The sequence below is a fragment of the Carassius carassius genome, chromosome 18 (genome assembly GCF_963082965.1).
Source record: "Carassius carassius chromosome 18, fCarCar2.1, whole genome shotgun sequence".
Classification (NCBI taxonomy): Eukaryota; Metazoa; Chordata; class Actinopteri; order Cypriniformes; family Cyprinidae; genus Carassius; species Carassius carassius.
This window is the reverse complement of record NC_081772.1, coordinates 5,218,909-5,237,546: the sequence shown is the minus strand read 5'-3', so window position 1 is coordinate 5,237,546 and position 18,638 is coordinate 5,218,909. Positions and strand designations below refer to the sequence as shown.

At 35.8% G+C, this 18,638-nt stretch overlaps 2 protein-coding genes and 1 long non-coding RNA gene across 19 annotated transcripts in view; 1 reads left to right on the top strand and 2 right to left on the bottom strand.

The window, feature by feature from the left end:
- The window catches only part of LOC132092199 (afadin-like), a 130,558-nt gene extending 120,448 nt beyond the window's left edge, over nucleotides 1-10,110 (top strand). For 9 of the 17 annotated variants that reach the window (XM_059498332.1, XM_059498338.1, XM_059498337.1 and 6 more), the window contains 4 exons: nucleotides 194-328; nucleotides 2,384-2,924; nucleotides 8,207-8,288; nucleotides 9,092-10,110. In XM_059498332.1, coding sequence (XP_059354315.1) covers nucleotides 194-328; nucleotides 2,384-2,924; nucleotides 8,207-8,288; nucleotides 9,092-9,248 — 915 coding nt within the window. In that variant the 3' untranslated portion in view covers nucleotides 9,249-10,110. The remainder of the gene's footprint in view (nucleotides 1-193; nucleotides 329-2,383; nucleotides 2,925-8,206; nucleotides 8,289-9,091) is intronic. The other 8 variants (XM_059498345.1, XM_059498342.1, XM_059498346.1 and 5 more) reach the window with 2 other exon arrangements.
- On the bottom strand, nucleotides 6,565-7,017 carry LOC132092190 (uncharacterized). Its single transcript, XR_009422199.1, has 2 exons — nucleotides 6,770-7,017; nucleotides 6,565-6,726 (listed from the first exon to the last, which is right to left on the bottom strand). It is a non-coding gene; the product is annotated as an uncharacterized LOC132092190 (long non-coding RNA).
- Nucleotides 10,111-11,671: 1,561 nt separating the features above from the next.
- LOC132092186 (DBH-like monooxygenase protein 2 homolog) lies at nucleotides 11,672-16,831 on the bottom strand. Its single transcript, XM_059498315.1, has 13 exons — nucleotides 16,441-16,831; nucleotides 15,908-16,054; nucleotides 15,004-15,156; nucleotides 14,362-14,445; nucleotides 14,113-14,268; nucleotides 13,853-13,955; nucleotides 13,593-13,759; nucleotides 13,419-13,507; nucleotides 12,823-12,919; nucleotides 12,525-12,584; nucleotides 12,305-12,435; nucleotides 12,103-12,211; nucleotides 11,672-12,027 (listed from the first exon to the last, which is right to left on the bottom strand). Exons 1-13 carry the CDS (start codon nucleotides 16,705-16,707, stop codon nucleotides 11,881-11,883), a joined length of 1,710 nt encoding a protein of 569 aa, XP_059354298.1. The 5' UTR covers nucleotides 16,708-16,831; the 3' UTR covers nucleotides 11,672-11,880.
- Nucleotides 16,832-18,638: the final 1,807 nt, after the last annotated feature.

Below are 18,638 nucleotides of genomic sequence, written 5' to 3'. Positions count from 1 at the left end.
GCAAGTTGAAGTTTTTCTAGGTTCGTTTTAATTTTAAGTTGAGATATATCTGTAGTTTTACAACTACGGTTAAAATTGACATAAAATGTGTGGTTTGATTTCTAACTGTCATAAATTTAATTTAGGATCAGTTTAGTTTGTCAGTCATTTTGTTTTGTTTTTTCTAAACCTGATTATGCATTGTGCACCTCAGCTACAGGACGAGGAGCGACGACGGAAACAGCAGTTGGAGGAAATCCGTAAGCGTGAGGCAGAAGATCGAGTCAAACAGGAGGAGGAGAGACGCTGGAGAGAGGAGGAGAGAATCAGGCGAGAAGCAGAGGAGAAGGTATTGAGATCGAAGCGGACCAGCGACAAATAGCAACTTTCTATAAGAAGATAAATGCAATAAAGATGATTTTGATGATAAAGAACTTATAGTCAAGAAATAAGTTTTTGTGTAATATGCCAATTGCAGACGCATTTAGCACACTTTACTTGGGATGCAGATTATATTTGCCTCAGCCAGGCTTTAGATGCAAATCACAACAACAGCAGTTAGATTTTAATATCTCAGACCAGTTCTCTTGCTTTTGATTAGTCAGGCTAGTTATAGTGAGATGTTCTTGTTTGGGGGGGGGGGGGGGGGGTAGATTCCCAAAACAGTCTCCGTACCTATATAAATACATTTTTGGCATAATTTCCTGATGGAGACCTATGTGATCAGCCATGTTTATTCATGTTAACACTAAGCTTTTTCAAGGTTTTGCCCGATTTCCACGTGGATGGTTCCTTACGACCTTGTAAGTGGGTGTGATTGGAGACAGCAGCTGATACTTCATGTGTCAGACTGAGATCACAACCCCTTATGCTTAATTTAAAATAATGTGTGTATATATGTATATCCTATGCTTGCTGATAATAATAATAAGGATAACAGCAATTCTGGAGTTAAGAATGATTCGTTAACCGTCAGAGGCTAAATTAAGTTCGTTTAATGCCCATGTGTTACACTTTTGGAATGCCTCAGTGGGTCATCGATTTACCAGTGGTCTGAATTTACATTCATAAATTAAAAATGTGACCACAACATTGTTCCACTGTGTGACCATTATGTGACCATCCAGTTTTTTTTTTTTTGTGTCAGTGTGCGTCATTTTCAGACCACTGGTAATTTTAGAGCCCATTTGTGATGTCCAACTGCATGTCTTCACATCATTTTCTCTCTTGTGTTTGTGATGTATGCCCATCCCCTTCTAAGAAACGCGTCACATGTCAGATCTTTAAACAACACTCCAGCATATTGTTGGGAGAGCATTGCCATTCCATACAACATTGCTTGGAAGTGCTGTTAGAAATGGGCCTGCCTTGGTTTTCGTGGAGGCCATCCCAGATTGAACTAGCTCAAGTGTTTTGCCTCCACATGCTCTCATAAGAGACATTCCCACCACCGCAATAACTAACCCAGGAGATCCATGCACAGAGACCAGAGCAGCCAGCCACTGGGTGTTTTTCTCTAAAGCTAAACCACCAAATGCCAAACCATCCAGTCCTTCAACTGGAGCTTGTAACAGTATTATACTCTCCAGTCTTTTCATTCCTGTTAGAAACAAGCATATTTGTCAGCTGTAGTGACTTGTACCTCTTCAACACCATCTGGTGTGCTTAGTCGAAGTCAAGTCTTACACAGTGTCTGCACTGCAAGCAAGCAGCACAATGCAGCTAAACTAGATTGCATTCATAAAAAAGGTTTAATCACTGGATTTAAATCTTCAAAGGACTTTCAAAAGTGTTTAAACACTTATGCACTTAACTCAGATTCTAAAATATTTATTTACGTTAGAATTTGAATTGGACTTCTACTTTTTGAAATGTTTCATTAAATGTATTTTTTATATATTTTAATTTTGATTTGAATTTTTACAAATATATATTTTTTGAAAAATATTTTCTTTCCTGACAGCAGCCTAATTTTATGTTGACGACTGTTTCAGAAGAACTCATTTCTGAATTGAACATTATAATAAAACATCTGACATTAAGCTGCAAAGTGGATTGAACTTGTGAAACTATTTGTGTAACAATCAACAAAGCTCGCTATGCTATACCTGTAGTATTGACAGTGCTGTTGATTTACGTCTAGGTTATGACCTTGCTTGCTTGCAGTGTAGCCATGTTAAATAAAACCAGTGGCTTACTTTCTCCAACATGCAGGATTCAGCTACTTAATTCAGTCGAAAGCACACTATATCATATCAGTAAACACATTTTTTCTACTACAATGTAGCTTTACTACATTGGTGCATCCATTAGCCAGGGTACCATTAGCTTTAACCCAGGCCTCGCAGCGGCGCAGGCTTGCAAAGGCAGCTCTAACCAGCTCTTCCCATGTTCCCCCCTTCAGAGGAGACAGGAGAAAGAGTACTACACCCGCCTGGAGGCAGAGCGGCGCCGGCAGCACGAGGAAGCCGAGCGCAAGCTGCTGACGCCAGACGAGCCTGGTCTGTACAGACCCCCACTACCCAGGGACTACCAGCCCCTTTCTCCCTCAAGCACCCCCACCACTAACAACAACAGTGCCCCTCCGCCCCCACCTCAGAGAAACACCTCCTACCTCAAAACCCAGGTCACCTCCCCTGACACCATATACACTGCCAAGTTTGTCTCGTACAATGACGAGGAGGAGGAGGATGAGGAGGACGCGGGCCTAACAGGTCAGGTTAAGCTCTCGGCCACCCGGAAGTCCTATGGTGACCTTCCACCCGACCCAAAGCCCCAGCCGCCGCCAACCGCACGCAAGCCCCGTCCCGTCTCAGATGGCATCTTTCTGTCCAACTCATTCCAGCTGCCCGCAGCGGCCAATGCCAACAGTACTGCTCCCAAGACAGGGCAGCCCCCTCACCCTTCCGCCAAACCCAGCTTCATCCCATCAGCCAACTCGAAAGGTAGAGACGAAGAGGAGAGCATGGGGCCCGACCTCAGCCCGCTCAACCTCCATTTATTATTGGTTCATTCGTTTTTTTGGGGGGGTGTTCGTTTGTTCCTTTTCCTGTTTTCCAGTGAAGACTTAGCACTCTCCATTTTCCACATTCCGTCTACCTTTCTATCTGTAAATTTTCGTAGTATCAAAGCCAATCAGTCTCAATTCTCATTTTATCCTTCCTTTTACAGGGAATCTTTTAGGTTCAAGTTGAGCTTAACTGAAAGCATCTTTGCGATTAACAGACGATATTGACTTCGGTTTAAAAATTTGAGGTCAGTAAGGATTTTTAAAAAGAAATACATACTTTTATTCAGTAAGGTTGCATAAATTGATAAAAATGTGATATTATATAAATTTATAATATAAAAAAAGTTTTCTTTTTTAATTAAATGCTGTTTTTAAGAATCCTGAAAAACATGTATTACTGTTTCCACAAAAATACTAAGCAGCTCAGCTGTTGTCAACATTAATCACACAAAATCAGCATATTAGAATGATTTCTGAAGGATCGTGTGACGCTGAAGAAAATTCAGCTTTGCCATCCCAGGAATAAATTACATTTTAAAATGTAGCTCAAGTCATAGGGGGTTCGAATCCCAGGGAACGCATGTTAGGGGAAAATTGTTAGCCTGAATGCAATCTGCTAAATGTGTAAATGTAAAATAATATATATTCAAATAGAAAATTAAATTCAATAATATTTCACAATATCTCTTTTTGCTGTAGTTTCAATCAAATAAATACACCCTTGGTGATTATCAGAGACTTATTTAAAAAAAAAAACATTAAATTAAAGGCCCCAAACTTCTGAACGGAACTTGTTAAAATATATATATATATATAAGGTATCACTTAATTTTATGCAACAATTGCTGTCGATTGAGCTTAACTTATATTGAACCTGGAATATTCCTTTTAATTAGTAATTAGTTTTTGTTTGTTTGTTTTTCCGATCACCTATTCTCCCCGATTCCTCTTCCTCGAATCATCCTAGAGCCGTACAAGCAGTCAGTAGACCTTTGTGATTCGCTGTGCGGTCCAAAATCAGTCCAAGTACTGTTGGTGTTGCCAGCCGTTTCATGTGTGTGTGTGATCTGCTTTGGGGCAGGCTGGGCTTCAGCAGCTAGACGCCTGCCCATCCATTATCAGCTCAGGGAACGAGACACTGGCTTCTTGTTACTTGCAGTGGTGGTCTCAGCACTGCACCTCTTCAGTCCGGTTTACACTTGGCAAAGGGGAAAAGATCTGTCGGATGAGGCGCCTTTTTGTGCTTGACTGTTTAAAAGCCATTTGAACTTGTTGTGCATCACAGAGACCTTTAGCAATCTTGGTGCAGACAGTCACTCTGAAATATTTTTTTTGGGTTTGCCTCCCTCAAGTGTTCGTTTTACATCCATGCATGTAGTTCAGCCAAGTTTAGAAAAAAATTCAATGTTTTAAAAGTATATTTGTATATGAAAGTAAGATTTTTCTATCAATTTCATATAGCTTTGAATTTTGCTAAAATATGCAAATTAAATAATCATAAGTTAATTATATTATTTGTGTAATTATTTTATTTTAATATAAATATGAACATATATATATATATATATATATATATATAAATACTATTTAAAATAAAAAAAATTGATTTTAATTTATTTCAATTAAACCTTTACCTCTCTAAAGTTTATTACTGAGGAAAAAAAATGTAGTTACTAAGTTCTCAATTAACCTGTGTGTATACTGTGTATACAAATACTGTTTTTGTTTGTTTGTTTTGTAGATTTTGCAATTGTCTGTACCTACTTATTTTTAAAGTAACTTGTGCAACATATCAGCTGTGAGACTTTTAAACAGTCATGTGCAAAAAAAGCAGTTCAACCATTTCACAAGGATGCCCAGTGTATCTGACCTTGCATGTAATCTGCACAAAGCTTCACCCCGACTTAATGTCACTGGGGCCTGTTGTGATCAAAATTGCATTTACGCGTGCCAAGGAACTAACTTTGTATTAATCAACCAATCAAAAGCGCGGCTTTCCTCCATGCTCAGACTTTTCAAGCTACGAATCAACCACTGCAATCGCTGCTGCTTTGCTTAATGCGTCTCTTACCAAATCAACATCTTCATTCTTGTCTGCAACACTGCTGAAGCCACTCATGGACCCAAAACCAGTTCAAGCTAACAGCCTCTCCGCAAAACACTAGTGATGTTTTGATACCAGTCTAGTGCACTGTTGATATTTCATACACACCCTTTGATTTTTGACTTTACATTTAGACCCTGTTCCAAAACCTAGTAAGCTGTCTACTTAGGGAACTGCAGGTTCTTTTTGGCCAAATCCTCAAGCAGTATAAAATGTAATCTAAGATGGTGGACAAGTCTACAGTAGATAAATGTTAATAATAATAAGAAAAAAAAAGTATAATAATAATATAAATCTTCAAATATTATATGAAACATTTAGATCACAATATATTTATGCATATATGTACTACATACTTTTTTATTGTAAAATGTTAATTAAAATAGTACATTCATTGCTAAAAAAAATATATTTAAATTTATAAAAAGCATGTAGAATAATTTAATTTGAAAGTATACATATACATAACACATTATTTTGTTTCTGTTTTTAATGTTCATTACAGAAAAAATCATTTAGATCAATCTAGATTAATTATGTATAATATGAGTTGTGTATCAGAAGACATTGTTGGCTCAGCATTCTATCCTTGTGAGTTGCTGCTTATGTAGAGTAGCTCAAACCAGTCACTTTTGAGGTTCACTTAATATGTCACCTTAAAAGTCAACTCACTAGGTTATGGAACAGAGCTTTAGTGTTGACAGTATTGGTTTTGCTTGGTTTCAGCTGTGTTGTAGTTCTCACTCTTATCTTCTGTCTGTCTGCCTGCTGTCTTTATATGTGTTTGGCATCATCATTTGCTTGGCTCCACCCACCCTCCCCTGCTTGCTCTCATGTTGGGATGCATGGAATCATGGGATTCCACAGCCCCTCTCCTCACCTTCCCCGAGGAGGTGCATCGACCTTCTGGAACCACCAAGTCTCTTGAGCAAAAAGGATCACAAGCTGTGGACTTTCAGCCTTTAATGGTCATTTTCTGCTTTATTGAGTTGCCACGGGAATTTTTAATGGGTTTTTAGAAAGGATTTGTTTTTATTTTTGAGTAAAGGGATGTATTTGTTCAACATTAATTTTATGAAAAAAAAGTTTTTAAAAAAAGTAAAAATTGAAATTTTTGTACCTTTTAAAGGTGCTGTATGTAGGATTGACACTGAGTGGTTGAACTAGGTATTACAGTCCAAATACAAAATATTGGAGAGGGTTTTTTTCACTCGGCCCCTCCTCCTCAGACATGACGCACACGCAGGTTGTCAGATTAACGACACAAACAGGAAAGATCGCACTTGACGATGAATGAAATACGCTGTTTTTTCAACCAACTGAGAACTTGGGGTGCCGAAATACAATTGGGTTAACTAGCATTGGGCGGATTTCACAAACCAAAACAGAGAAAGACATTCCAGCTCGGAACGCACATTTTCAAAGGAGAATTACTGACTGTAGCATTGTTTTTTTGTTTTTTTTACTACAGTCAGAATCTTACATACAGCACCTTTAAGGTAAAACACATTTTAATTTTAGTAAGTATCAACAAGCAAAAAAGTACAACTGTTTACACATTTTTCTGAGTTTATGAAGGACTACACAATAAAAATGTGACTTTAGGTGTTCGATGAATCATTGTCAGAACTTTCTTTAGCATAGAACATTTTCAAAATTCATTTTTGAGGTCTGACTGTAATTTAAAAAAAAAAGAAAAACAGGAAAGTCTCAAAGTAATGTGAACCACAGATCTTAGTTAGCTCATAAATCAAAAACCGGCATAAAAAAAGAAAACCTTAAATGTTCCTCAGAAACAAAACCTTTTCATTCTTTGACTGCTTGTTTTAGGCTAAACCACCAGCTGTCCTGTTTTGCTCTTGATGTACTTGGTTTTCACCAGTGGAGAAGTTTATACATTTTTTCTGGTTCACAAGTCTATGTGTTTGTGTTTTTCTCCGGCCCAAACTCATTCCATTATCAGTCAATCAATGAAAGCGTCAACATGCATTTGGATTGTGGCGGTGCTCTTGCACCCCATTGGTTATAAACAAACTTCCGTTCTGTGGGTCAGTGCAGACCATCCCTTCGCCCTGACAGACACAAGGACACGTGAGCCTCACAGATGATGCCTACGGTGGGTCAGTGGTGGAGGTTGCCGTACAGGCCAGTTGTGCAGAGTTGGGAAGCGTCTCACTTGCAGACGTTTCTCAACACAAAACAAGTTTAGTAGCAGCTGGTGCTTGACCTCCAGCTCTGACCTGTGATCCACAGACCTCGTGTCAGGTGTGCTTTGGAATGCTTTAACACTAACTAAACCAGCTTTCTTCTCGCTGTTCAGCTTCTGGTCTGTGGATTCCTGTTGAAAACAGAAGTTGCTGGGCCAACAGTATGGTTAAACTGCACGGTGCACAGATTTAAGTGTCTGTGCTATGGGGATGTTGGAGTTTAAAATCAACTTAAATTATATACTGTACATTTATATAGAATTGTAAATTACGTTCTTAAATTATTAACATTATTAATATTTTATTGGTAACTAAAAATATTGAAAATCAATTGAAATAAAGTTGTGATTGAAATAAAGCTGCAATAAAATAAATATTACTTGGAAAAACTTTTCTTTTTTTTAATGAGAAATGTTACCTTGGCAAGTAACTGTAATAAAAAAAAAAGTTTGAGTACTAAAATTACTCAAATTAAAACTAATATAAAAACAAAGCTAAACAGTACTATTTAAAAACAACAAAAAAATGTAAGAAAAAACGTTAAATATTTTTTATTAGTTTTTTTTCTGTTATTTTGTGTAGCTTTTTTCTGTTTTAGTTTTAATTTCAGTAATTAAACTTATTTTATTTCAGTTACTTGTAAAGGTAACATTTAATTTTAATTAAAGTTAAGTTTGTTTTTCCATGTGATAGTCATCTCATTTAGTTTATTTAGTTACAAATAACTATATATATATATATATATATATATATAAACTTTAAATGTATGTATATATACTGTACATGCAGTTCACCATTATGTGCCCAGCAGCTTTTGCAATTATCTTGCTAATCGCTCTTAAAAATTACATTGATGTTTCTTGTGAAATTCACATTGTTTTTTACCATTTGACAAAAATAAAACAGGATTTAATTCATACACTGGAAGCACAACAGGACTAGGATCAGGAGAGGTTTACAAGGACCTGCGAGAGAAGTGGACGAAAGGGTGAGAAACACACTCATGCATCTTGAATGTGTCTTGAAACCCAAAATGTTTGTGCTTATATGATGCATAGAAACTAAAGATGCCATGCAGGGGTTGGACTTTAAGCTATGATGTTTTTCATTAAGCTTCCACAAACATTATCCCTTCATCAAACTCTGAGCTCACAGCTTTGGTTGTGTTAGAAGAACCACCCAAACATAGAAGAACCCGTCTACTTGGGACATTTATCTGTGCTTTGTTTAAACGGATAGTTCACCTAAAAATAAACTTCAGTCATCATTTACTGACCGTCATGTTGTTCCAAACCTGTACATAATTAGATTTTTTTTAAACTGAGGAACACAAAAGGTGATGTTTAGCAGAAGATCCTTTTTATATAATGGGGACTGGAACTGTCGAGCTTCAAAAATGAGACAAAAACACCTTTAAAGTACCACAGAAGTAGTCTGTTTGACTGTATTTGTGCTATATATCAAGTCCTCTGATGCTACATAATAACTTTGTGCAAAGTAAAGTCTGAACTCTTTTAATTCTCAAATCTGCATTTAATTTAGTTCTGTGCCGGATTTTGCTGTCAGTGATTTTTTTACATCATAACATCCAATCTGGCATGATACAATTTGATGTGACGTATTTAATGAAATCGATGAATTTTGATACGTTTTCTATCCTTTTGTATTCCACAAAAATAAGTTGCACAGGTCTGGAATGACACAGGATGGATAAATGATCGCATTTTTTTTTTTCAGGATAATTGTTTTTATGAATACTGCATTTAATAACAAATGATTGCTCAATTGCAGCGGCCCCGATCAGGAGAACACAATAGGAGGAGCTCCAGAGAACATGACGTTTAAGGAGCGCCAGAGACTCTTCTCAGAGGGAAAGGAAGTGTCGAATAAAATGAAAGCGTCCCGAAAGCTGATGGAACTGGAGAACGAACTGAACGTAAAGCAGTAGTGAAGAACCCAAGTAGGACTAATTGCCAATATGTGACCCATCCGTGGAAAAAACACACACAGAACACATCCAGCTGTGGCTTCCCAGTCATTCCCAAATGTTCTTTTTGGGTTTTAGCTGCAATACGGGACGATATTCCTAAATTCCCTCAAAAGATATATTATAATAAAGCACTGTAAATTCTTTTAATTATATTAATAAGAAAACTGAAATGACATGAAGGGGTGATATTTTTGTTTATGAAATTCAGAAATTGACACATTCTATGCTCATTTAATAGTTTTATTTTAGTAATGTGGGATATTTTATGGTGTTATTTTATTCTCTTTCTACATCTTTTCACTATTTTTCTTTTGAAAGTTAAGTGCCGATATAATAGAAAAATGTAAACCACTCTTGAGTACATAACAGGGGTCCGCATTGTTTTCTATATTTTATTGAACAAATCAACAGTAGCGCGTGAACGAAACCTACATAGGAGGCTTACAACTTACGTTGTTTTGTCACAGTTTATTATTTTTATTTTTCAAGCTGGTTCTTCCGCGTTTATGGAAACTCAGGCACCTTTCTGCCAGTCTCGTGTCTGCATTAAAATAATTTTGCTCCGAAATGAGCTCTCATAAACTTGTTAGCACCATTTGTGAATTTCCTTTGAGGATGTAGTCATATTTTACAGCACCATCTGGAAGTCTGTCATTCCGTAAGCGCTGAGGTTTACCACTTTCATAAAACTTAAGGAGTTTTTGTGTTTAAATGAAACCGATGACGTGACAAAGTAGCCAGCTGATGTTGGTGAAGCAAAGTGTGATGGTAGTATAATGTTAAAAAGATCTGATTTAAATAAAGAGGTTTGTGGAAATGAGACGCAGGAGCCTTTTAATTAACAGGAATTTCTTTGAACCTTCTTGAAATAGTGACAGATTAGTTTGTTTTTATAAGTCAGGATAGAATCTGCAGGTTAAATTTGATGAGTGAGTGACAAACGTGCGATTTAAACACCATAGGCCACTATCCGCTGTTTGGCTTCCCTCAGCACACAGTATTGCAGATGTTTATTTAAATGGAGGATCTGGTGTGTCTCTTCTTTTTGAAGCAAATGCATCTTTTCATTCATAGTCTAGACCTGTTGGTGCCCGTGTAAATAATTTTCCAGAGAACAGACTTCATAAATCAAATGATGCATAAGGATAATGTCAATATCCTTCCTTTTTTGCCACTTTGAGAAACATAAACTGACATATAAACACACACAGTCATGTTTTCATTTTAGGTTAAAGATGAATTCATTTGATTCATTTTAATGGTTGTTACATAGGCTTTTGTAAATCATAAATAAATATGGATTTTACAAAAAAGCTGAAACATTGTCTCTATTTTGTAAGAATGTGTGTTTTTTCCAAAATGTTTATGCTGATGCAATATTTAAGATTTATTGAGGTTCTATATTTCCATCAATCATTTTTCAGTATTTGGTTAATTTATTGTTTTAGATATTTAAGTAAATATATATTGTAATATTACCTTAATTAGACCAGAAAAGAACCACTCATAATATACCCATTACATACATCGCATACATTTACTCATACTCAGATTTTACAGGAAATTAAAAAAATTATCTCTTTTTTTTTAAGAATTGTTTGTTATATTTTATATATTGCTTCCCTTATTCTTTTTAAGAAAGAAAATAATATTATGCTGACATTATTATTTGAGTATTTAAAATATAATAATAATGTCAGCCTTTTAATTAGTTCTTCCATTAAAAGACCCAACAGTTTCTACTTTGCCCCACAAAAACGAATAGAAAATTCACAGAAAATTAACGCTCGTTAAAAAAGGGAAACAATCAAGTCATTGGTGAATTTCATTTTTAATGCATTTTTTAAAAAATCTATAGATCTGATTACAAGCATAAACATTATTGACATTGCATTAAAGAATAACCAACTTTGGTAATTAATCACCATGGAGCAGTAGTTGTGACCTCTTAATATGTTTTTTGTATTATAAGAGTTGTATTATAAAACATCTATCGTTGGTTACTTACAGAGTAGGTTTGGTTACACAAGGCATGTGTTTTGTCATCTGAAGTCTCTCTGGGCGTATGATGCTCTCTCTCTCTCTGGTGAAGCCCATACAGAAGTGACTTAAACTGTTTTTCGTCAACTGGCCGCTAGAAGCTGACTGCAAAAGGGAATCAATCCCATAGACTCCCCATGTTAAAATTCCCAAGCTGATCATTATTTCAATAAAAGCATTTTTTTTACAGTTATAGCCCATTTTCTCCTAAAACATCCCAGTACATCTGAATTGAGACATTGAAAACATGTTATAAATTATAAAATCAAGCCTCAGAATTTTTTTAAGCCATTAAATATTTGTAATACACTTTTGAACGAATCAAAACAAAACACCTGTTTTTTTCTAGGCCCTAAATTAGACTTTTGACATTCCTTGAGATCTCCAGGAACATGGGAAACCTGATTTCCCTGATATGATTTGTTATTACAGTAATGTATATTATGTAGGATTTTTGGTTATTGAAACTATTATACCTGTGAGGGTCAGGAGCTCCTAATCTAGATTGATTGACTTTTAATCTTTGACATGAATACAATAACCAGTTACATCAGTAGTATTTTTGCATGAACTGCACTGCCAAACAGAAGAGCAGTGATAGCAAAGCAAGACTTTTGGTGGCACAGCCGCTAATGCAGGGTGCAGACGGCATGACACTGAGGTCAGGAATCAGACCTGTGTTGCGTGATATGTTATTCTGGAAAAATAAACACAAAGAAAAGTGTTAACAACTTAGAAAAGCAAGAGATTGATGTATGGTGTGGACACTTACAAATGAATCCGTAATTATGACGAGCTGGTTGATTCTCTTTAGTGTTTGTTGGTATTGATTGATAGACGTGTCATTCCAGGTTTTGTTGGACATTAAGATGAGCCAGTTACTGCAATTATAAGATATAAGCCATGGTCATTATTAGGGCTAAATGCATTCATGGATGACATTTAGATGATGCTTGTGTGTATAAGTGGATTACTTTGGACTTGGCATTCCCATCTCAGATCTTAAAGTTGTTGTATTCGGGAAACTCATACAGCCACTCAGATTCATCGCTGGATAGTAGAAGAGGAAGGCCAAACACATCTCATCTGAAGTTGAGAGCCCCCCCTGCAGGGAGCCAAAAAAATTTTTTTTTTGATTTTTTTAATATATGTAATGCATTAAGAAAGGTTATTATATCTGTATAAAAAACTAACCCATGTGAGTGTACTGCGGTTTTCAGTGTTATAAGTGCACTCCACCAGCAGTTTGTCACCCTGGAAAGCGAAAAAGATCTTTATTTTTCTGAAAAAATATTGTGTACTGTGTATTGTGTACTATATAATTATGTACTGATGAACTAACTTTTCAGTTAAGTTTTTAGCTTGGATAACATATCAGTGTGATGTATGGTATTGTGCAGTGCATATATTTGATACAGTATTTATGATTAAAATCACTGTAAACTAAACAGCACTGCAAGTTGTTCAATGGTTCAAATCATTTCACACTTACCAACTTCACTGTCTTAGTTTTGCCCAAGTTCATCACATCCTGGTATTCAAAATCATAGTTTTCATCCACAGCTAACAAGTCAATCTGTTTTCCCCCTCTGAAATAGACAACAGTCTGAACATTTGAAGGAATAGTTAACCCCCAAAAAAAGTATTTGCTGAAAATGTGTATACTGATATATAATGCCATTATGTTAGTTGATACTGTTCTTTCATTTGTATTGGCAGTTTTTTCGTTCAATGATTGTAAAGTGAGCTATGGAAATTATAAATCTTAACATTAATATAAATATTAATATTATATGGTCTACTTTTATGGTACTTTGTGTCATTAGTAAAATGGGAAAACCACTGGCACACTGCTAGCTGTTCCAATTTAATACTAGTACTACTACTACTAATAATAATAATAATCATATTTATTATTATTATTACGGGCAAAAACAGCATGAACTTTTTACTGATCTTTTATTTAACACATAAGAAAGAAAAGCACAGGTTTGGAATGACATGAGTGTGAATACTATTTAAAAAAACATTTGTGAACTCTTTTGGAGAGTTATTGGTAAAAAACAATCAAGCGTTTAAAACATTTACCTGAAGTGTCCGACTCGCACCTTGCGTCCAGCTAAGTGTGTGTGCAGCATGGCAGAGAACACCTGAAGATCATGTGGCGTCTGCAGAACCTGTAGAACACAGAACACAACAGATCATCCCGTCATCTGCTGAATCTGATCGTGAGAGTGAGAGTAGATAAACATACATACAAACCTCTGGAATATAAGCAGTGTCACACAGGCCATATGTGAGGAAGGATTTGGCTTTGGGTGGGATGGCGTACCCAGGGGTCACCGCAAGCCCTGTCCCCAAAACAGCTGCATCGTGCTGACGGAGTTCAGATGTGTAATAGAATCGCAGACCTGAGTTATCAACTCGACCTGTGCAGGGAAAATATATAATAATGTAGTGTTTTATAATTCCAAGCACCTTAAATTAGATATTTAACATTGAAAACCAAGGTGCTGACCGACCTGCACTTTTATTTGGGTTGTTGTAATGCACTTCAAGCCTGTAGAGAAAACCACCAACATTTCCTCCAATTGGAAGTCCTGCCACTTCAGGAAATTCAAAAGCCTGAAAGAAAAGGATATGAAACCGAAATATTTTTTGATCACTCATAGAATCCAGAAATCTTAAGTCATTGCAACCAAGATTTAAATTGATCATTTTAAAAGTATACAAATAACGAAGAAATGAAATGTATGATGTCTGATGCAGAACAGGGACTAACCCCTCCACCAACTCCCCACACTGCAGTGGTCTCCATACACAAGTTAGTTCTTAACGATGTGTAACACTCCGCCTCAAACGGCTCCGTCACACTCGGAGGGCAGCGGTACAGCAGCAGATGATGCACAAGGTCACGGTTTGTGATCACCGGCTCAATCTGGACATAATGAAAGTAAATTGGTAATGAAGATGACAGATCATTGGATAGATCAGGATAGATTGTGTGTGTGAAGTTCATAGAACTACTTACACGGTAAATGTGCTGTTTGCGATCAAATGTCGGGGCTCTCACGATCTTGCAGTGATAGTGGGTTTGGTTGGCTGGTACAGTGAACTGAAATGATTGTAAATATAATTTAATTAATAAATTAAGACAGATGTTTTTGCAAATATGATTAAAATAATCATTACTGTAACTCAAAGTAGAGTAGGCATTAGCGATGGCAATTTTTGACAATGCTATTTTTGGGTGAACTATTCCATTAATTCACTCTTACAAGTGAACAATTATAATAGAAACATTATAGTCTAGTCTAAAGTGGTTTCAAATTATTTTTTTCTTAATCAAAGCACCTTATTCTAACTTGATACATCACGACAACATTTTCTGTTCTCACTGAAAACTATAATTCTCATACATTTGCAGTCAGAGGGAGCGTTTTTGTGTTTAATACATAATGCACAACATGTTTAGTAGCTGGATTTGTATCTCCAAAATTAATATTAATGCAAAATGTTAACAGCCTGTTAGGACAAATATTAACCTTAACATGTAAGACTGCTTGTCTCTTTATTCATCACACCAAGTTAAATCTTTTATATATTATTAAAAAAAAATTGGCTATTTTCTGAAATTGACTAAAGTAAATAAAGCAAAACAAAACTTTCTTACATTGACCATAGTTATGTCAAAAAAGCTGCTGTTTGGAGGGTTGACCCGAGGCATGTACTTCAACAGGTTCAGCTCCTTCGTTCCTCTTCGGGTGCTGTGGTACATGATGTCATCAGTCTGGCCATACGCATAGATCAGCTTCATGGGGAGATTCTGATCATGCAATTAAAACAAAAGACAGTCATTGATAGGCATTCAAAAACACCTGATCTGCAGATAGCAGCTGGAAAATCTGAACCAAAAAAAAAAAAAAAAACTCTTTAGCTGTCCGTTCTGATCTAGCCTTTCTCTCTTCTCAGTTCATCTGTTTAAGGGGTTTTAAGTACAACTGAGGGTCCCTAAACAAAACAGGGTCAATACAGACTTCATTGTCCCAGAGTGTGTCTTACATTGTGTGAATTCCGTGTTCTGTTTATTTGTAGAGCAGGATGTGTTCCAGGAACAAACAGTACATTTATCCAACCTGTTCACTGTAGGTGTCAAGTGTTATTACATTATTTGTTGTGGGTCATGAAATAACATATTTAAGTTTTAATTTTAATTTAAGATTTAATTTGATTTTGTTTGTGGATGTTTTTTGACTCTCAAAAACTTGATTCCCATTTACTTACATTATATGACTGACAGACTGCAATGGTTTGAGTTATAAATCTGAGAAGCAAAACAAGCAAAAATCTGAAGAAACAAAGTAACCTACATCTTGGATGCCCGGGGGGTAAGCAGATAAACATCAAATTTTCATTTTTGGGTGAACTATCCCTTTAAAAATATCTAATACTGACCATTCTCCAATCCTCACAATTTCTTTTTTGTTAATGGGGTGTTTGAAAAAAATATTTCATCCCAAAAATGACTGACCCCAAACTTTTTAACATTAGTGTGGGAATGTTGTTCCAGGACTCACAGTGATGGGTAAGTCATTTTCATCACAGGAACCGATGGACCTCTGAAACTTCATGACTGTTTTCCCGTCAGACTCGGTCAGAGACAAGAGTTTGTAGTTCTGTTGCTGGTCAATCACAGGCATTGAGTTACCCCCAGCATGACGGTCCTGAACAAAATTAATGACAAACTGTGTATATTTTTTCTCATAACAACATGTTTTTGTGATATGTTCTACATCATTTGTTTACACATAACAGGTAACTAACTGGAAATGCCTGGTTAAGGCCAGAATACACACACTCATAAAGGCTGTTTTACAGTATCCAGGTAATTTTAATGTCTAGTTTATTACAAAATAGCTTGAAGCACCTTCACAGATTGAAATAAAATATCAACTTCTAAATGATCTTACATTCCAACCCAATTATAAGACTCACATATTAGAGTTACGAATGAAATACATATGAATAAAAGAAAAGAACAAAATATCAAAATAATATAAAATTAGTTGTAATGTCACTGTAGGTGACTTTGACAGTTATCAGTCTTTACCGTGAAGAAACTGCCTCCAGGTCCGACTCCTCCAATGACGATATCGGCTCCAGTCATTCCTCCTTTCGGGCTGAAGCCAAAACCGACCCAGCCGCTGGTGTTGACAGTAAGCTCGAACAAGATTGTGCCCTGGATCTCATCAAATCCCCACTTCAGCCGCACCTTGTGCTCGGGGTCCAGGTGTTCAGAGAAAGGCAGAAGAGGGTCTTCCTGAGCCCAGGACCACTGGACTGAAAGCAAGAGCAGGACAAGAGATAATGTGCCCATGTTTCCTCAACAAAATCTGACAAACTGTGTCTTTGTAAGATGTTTGAGAAGGCAGAGGATGTGAAACTGCTCTGTAGTCACTTTAACAGCCCTCTTTGTAAGCTGTCTGTAAACACCTGAGTCTAAGTTTTCCTACCAGCCTGCTAAATCTGGTTCCACATCACCTGATGTTACAATATTGTTTTAACACACAACATAATTATAATTAGAAAGGAATGTTGAGATGAGCTAAACAAAAAAGCACAGGAAGTGTTTAAAGCTTAATGTTTAAAGTGGAGCTAAAGCCTCTCTTGTATGTATGCTCTTGTAAGTATGCTTGTCAAAAAATAAGTTTTTGTTGAATTTTGATGGACCAACAACATTTGTGAACAAATATAATGGCATATTATTATTATTAGCAATTTAAATCAATTTAAGATAATATAATATTAAAATTATTTAATCAGAATAGTGGCTAGAGTATTTTTCGTAGTAGGGGAACGGTTAAACTTTTTCACTTTTTCAGTTTGTTTCACGGTTTTAGAGTCACGGTTTCGGTACAGATCGGTATGTGCTGTGTTTATGGAAAAATAAAATAAAAATAAATAAAATAAAATTCTAACTACAAGCAACAGCACAAATAGATACAATAGAGTAAAGATACACATAAAATAAACAGTGATTTGCAGTTTTTTAAGTAAGTCTAGCATTAGTTTTTAGGTACAGAAATTGATTAAAATAATAAAATGTAAAATGGCATTGCATATTAGACTGTATAAATTAAAGATGATTCTTTGTAAGAGTTACAAAAGCTTTTCAATCAAGAGCAGAGAGTGATTTATTTGTTGTTGCTGTTCGATGAATATAATATAATATAACCGTCCTCCGTATGAGACGTTAAACCGAGGTCCTGACTCACTGTGGTCATTAAAAATCCCATGGCACTTCTTGTAAAGAGTAGGGGTGTAACCTAGGTGTCCTGGCCAAATTGCCCCCCTGGCTTCTGTCAATAATCCCCAATACTAATAATCCCCAAGCACTCTCTCTTCTCTAACTGTAGCTTGTGAGCAGTGTTGTAACGGCATTACGTCATTTAATTACAAAATAAATGTAGGCCTAACTGTATTCAGTTACAGTTACTAAGAAAAAATGTGTAATTAAATGACAGTTACTTATGAAAATGTTAATGATTACAAAGGGGATTACATTTTAATATTTACGCACATCCACATACAGTTTTAATTTATTAATTTCCCAAATTGCACTGACTAGCCTACTCTGAGACAAATGGCCATTAGGAGAACCAGCACAATTCCCAGGGGCCTGGCAGCTGATTTGGCCCGCTATTTTATTTAATATTATTATTGTATAATTGCCTGTCGAATATACTAAAGCGATTATTTCTGAATCCGCTATTCGATAATTCAATCTCTAATAAATCATGACTCGGTTAGTTGTGACTGCAATGCTTCAGCTCACACACGAAAAAGGAACATGATATTACTTTAAATACAAAGACAATGGTTACTATTGTTAACCCATGGTAACCACAAATTAAAAATGAATTTACAAATCAATTTATTTAAAAATAATTACAAATGGTAATCCATTTGCCATAATAATAATAATAATAGAAATACATGGTTATTGTATTTTTATAAAATCTATGTAAATTTTTATAAGGGTAATTATAATGACTCATATTTAGTATTAGGATTTTTCTATAAATATATTGTAGTGATGCACTAGTTTTGAGATGTAGGCAATTTAGAAAGTATAGATTTGTTAAGTATTAAAGTCATGAGAGAGATAGATTTCAGGCTAAAATAAAGAGACTGAAAAGAAAAATGGAAGTGAAGGTGCAGTTCAGGAGAGAACGTATTATTTTGAATTATTTTGCATGTCCCCAACCTATAGATTTAAACCATTTATATGTCAGGTTCATACAAAAA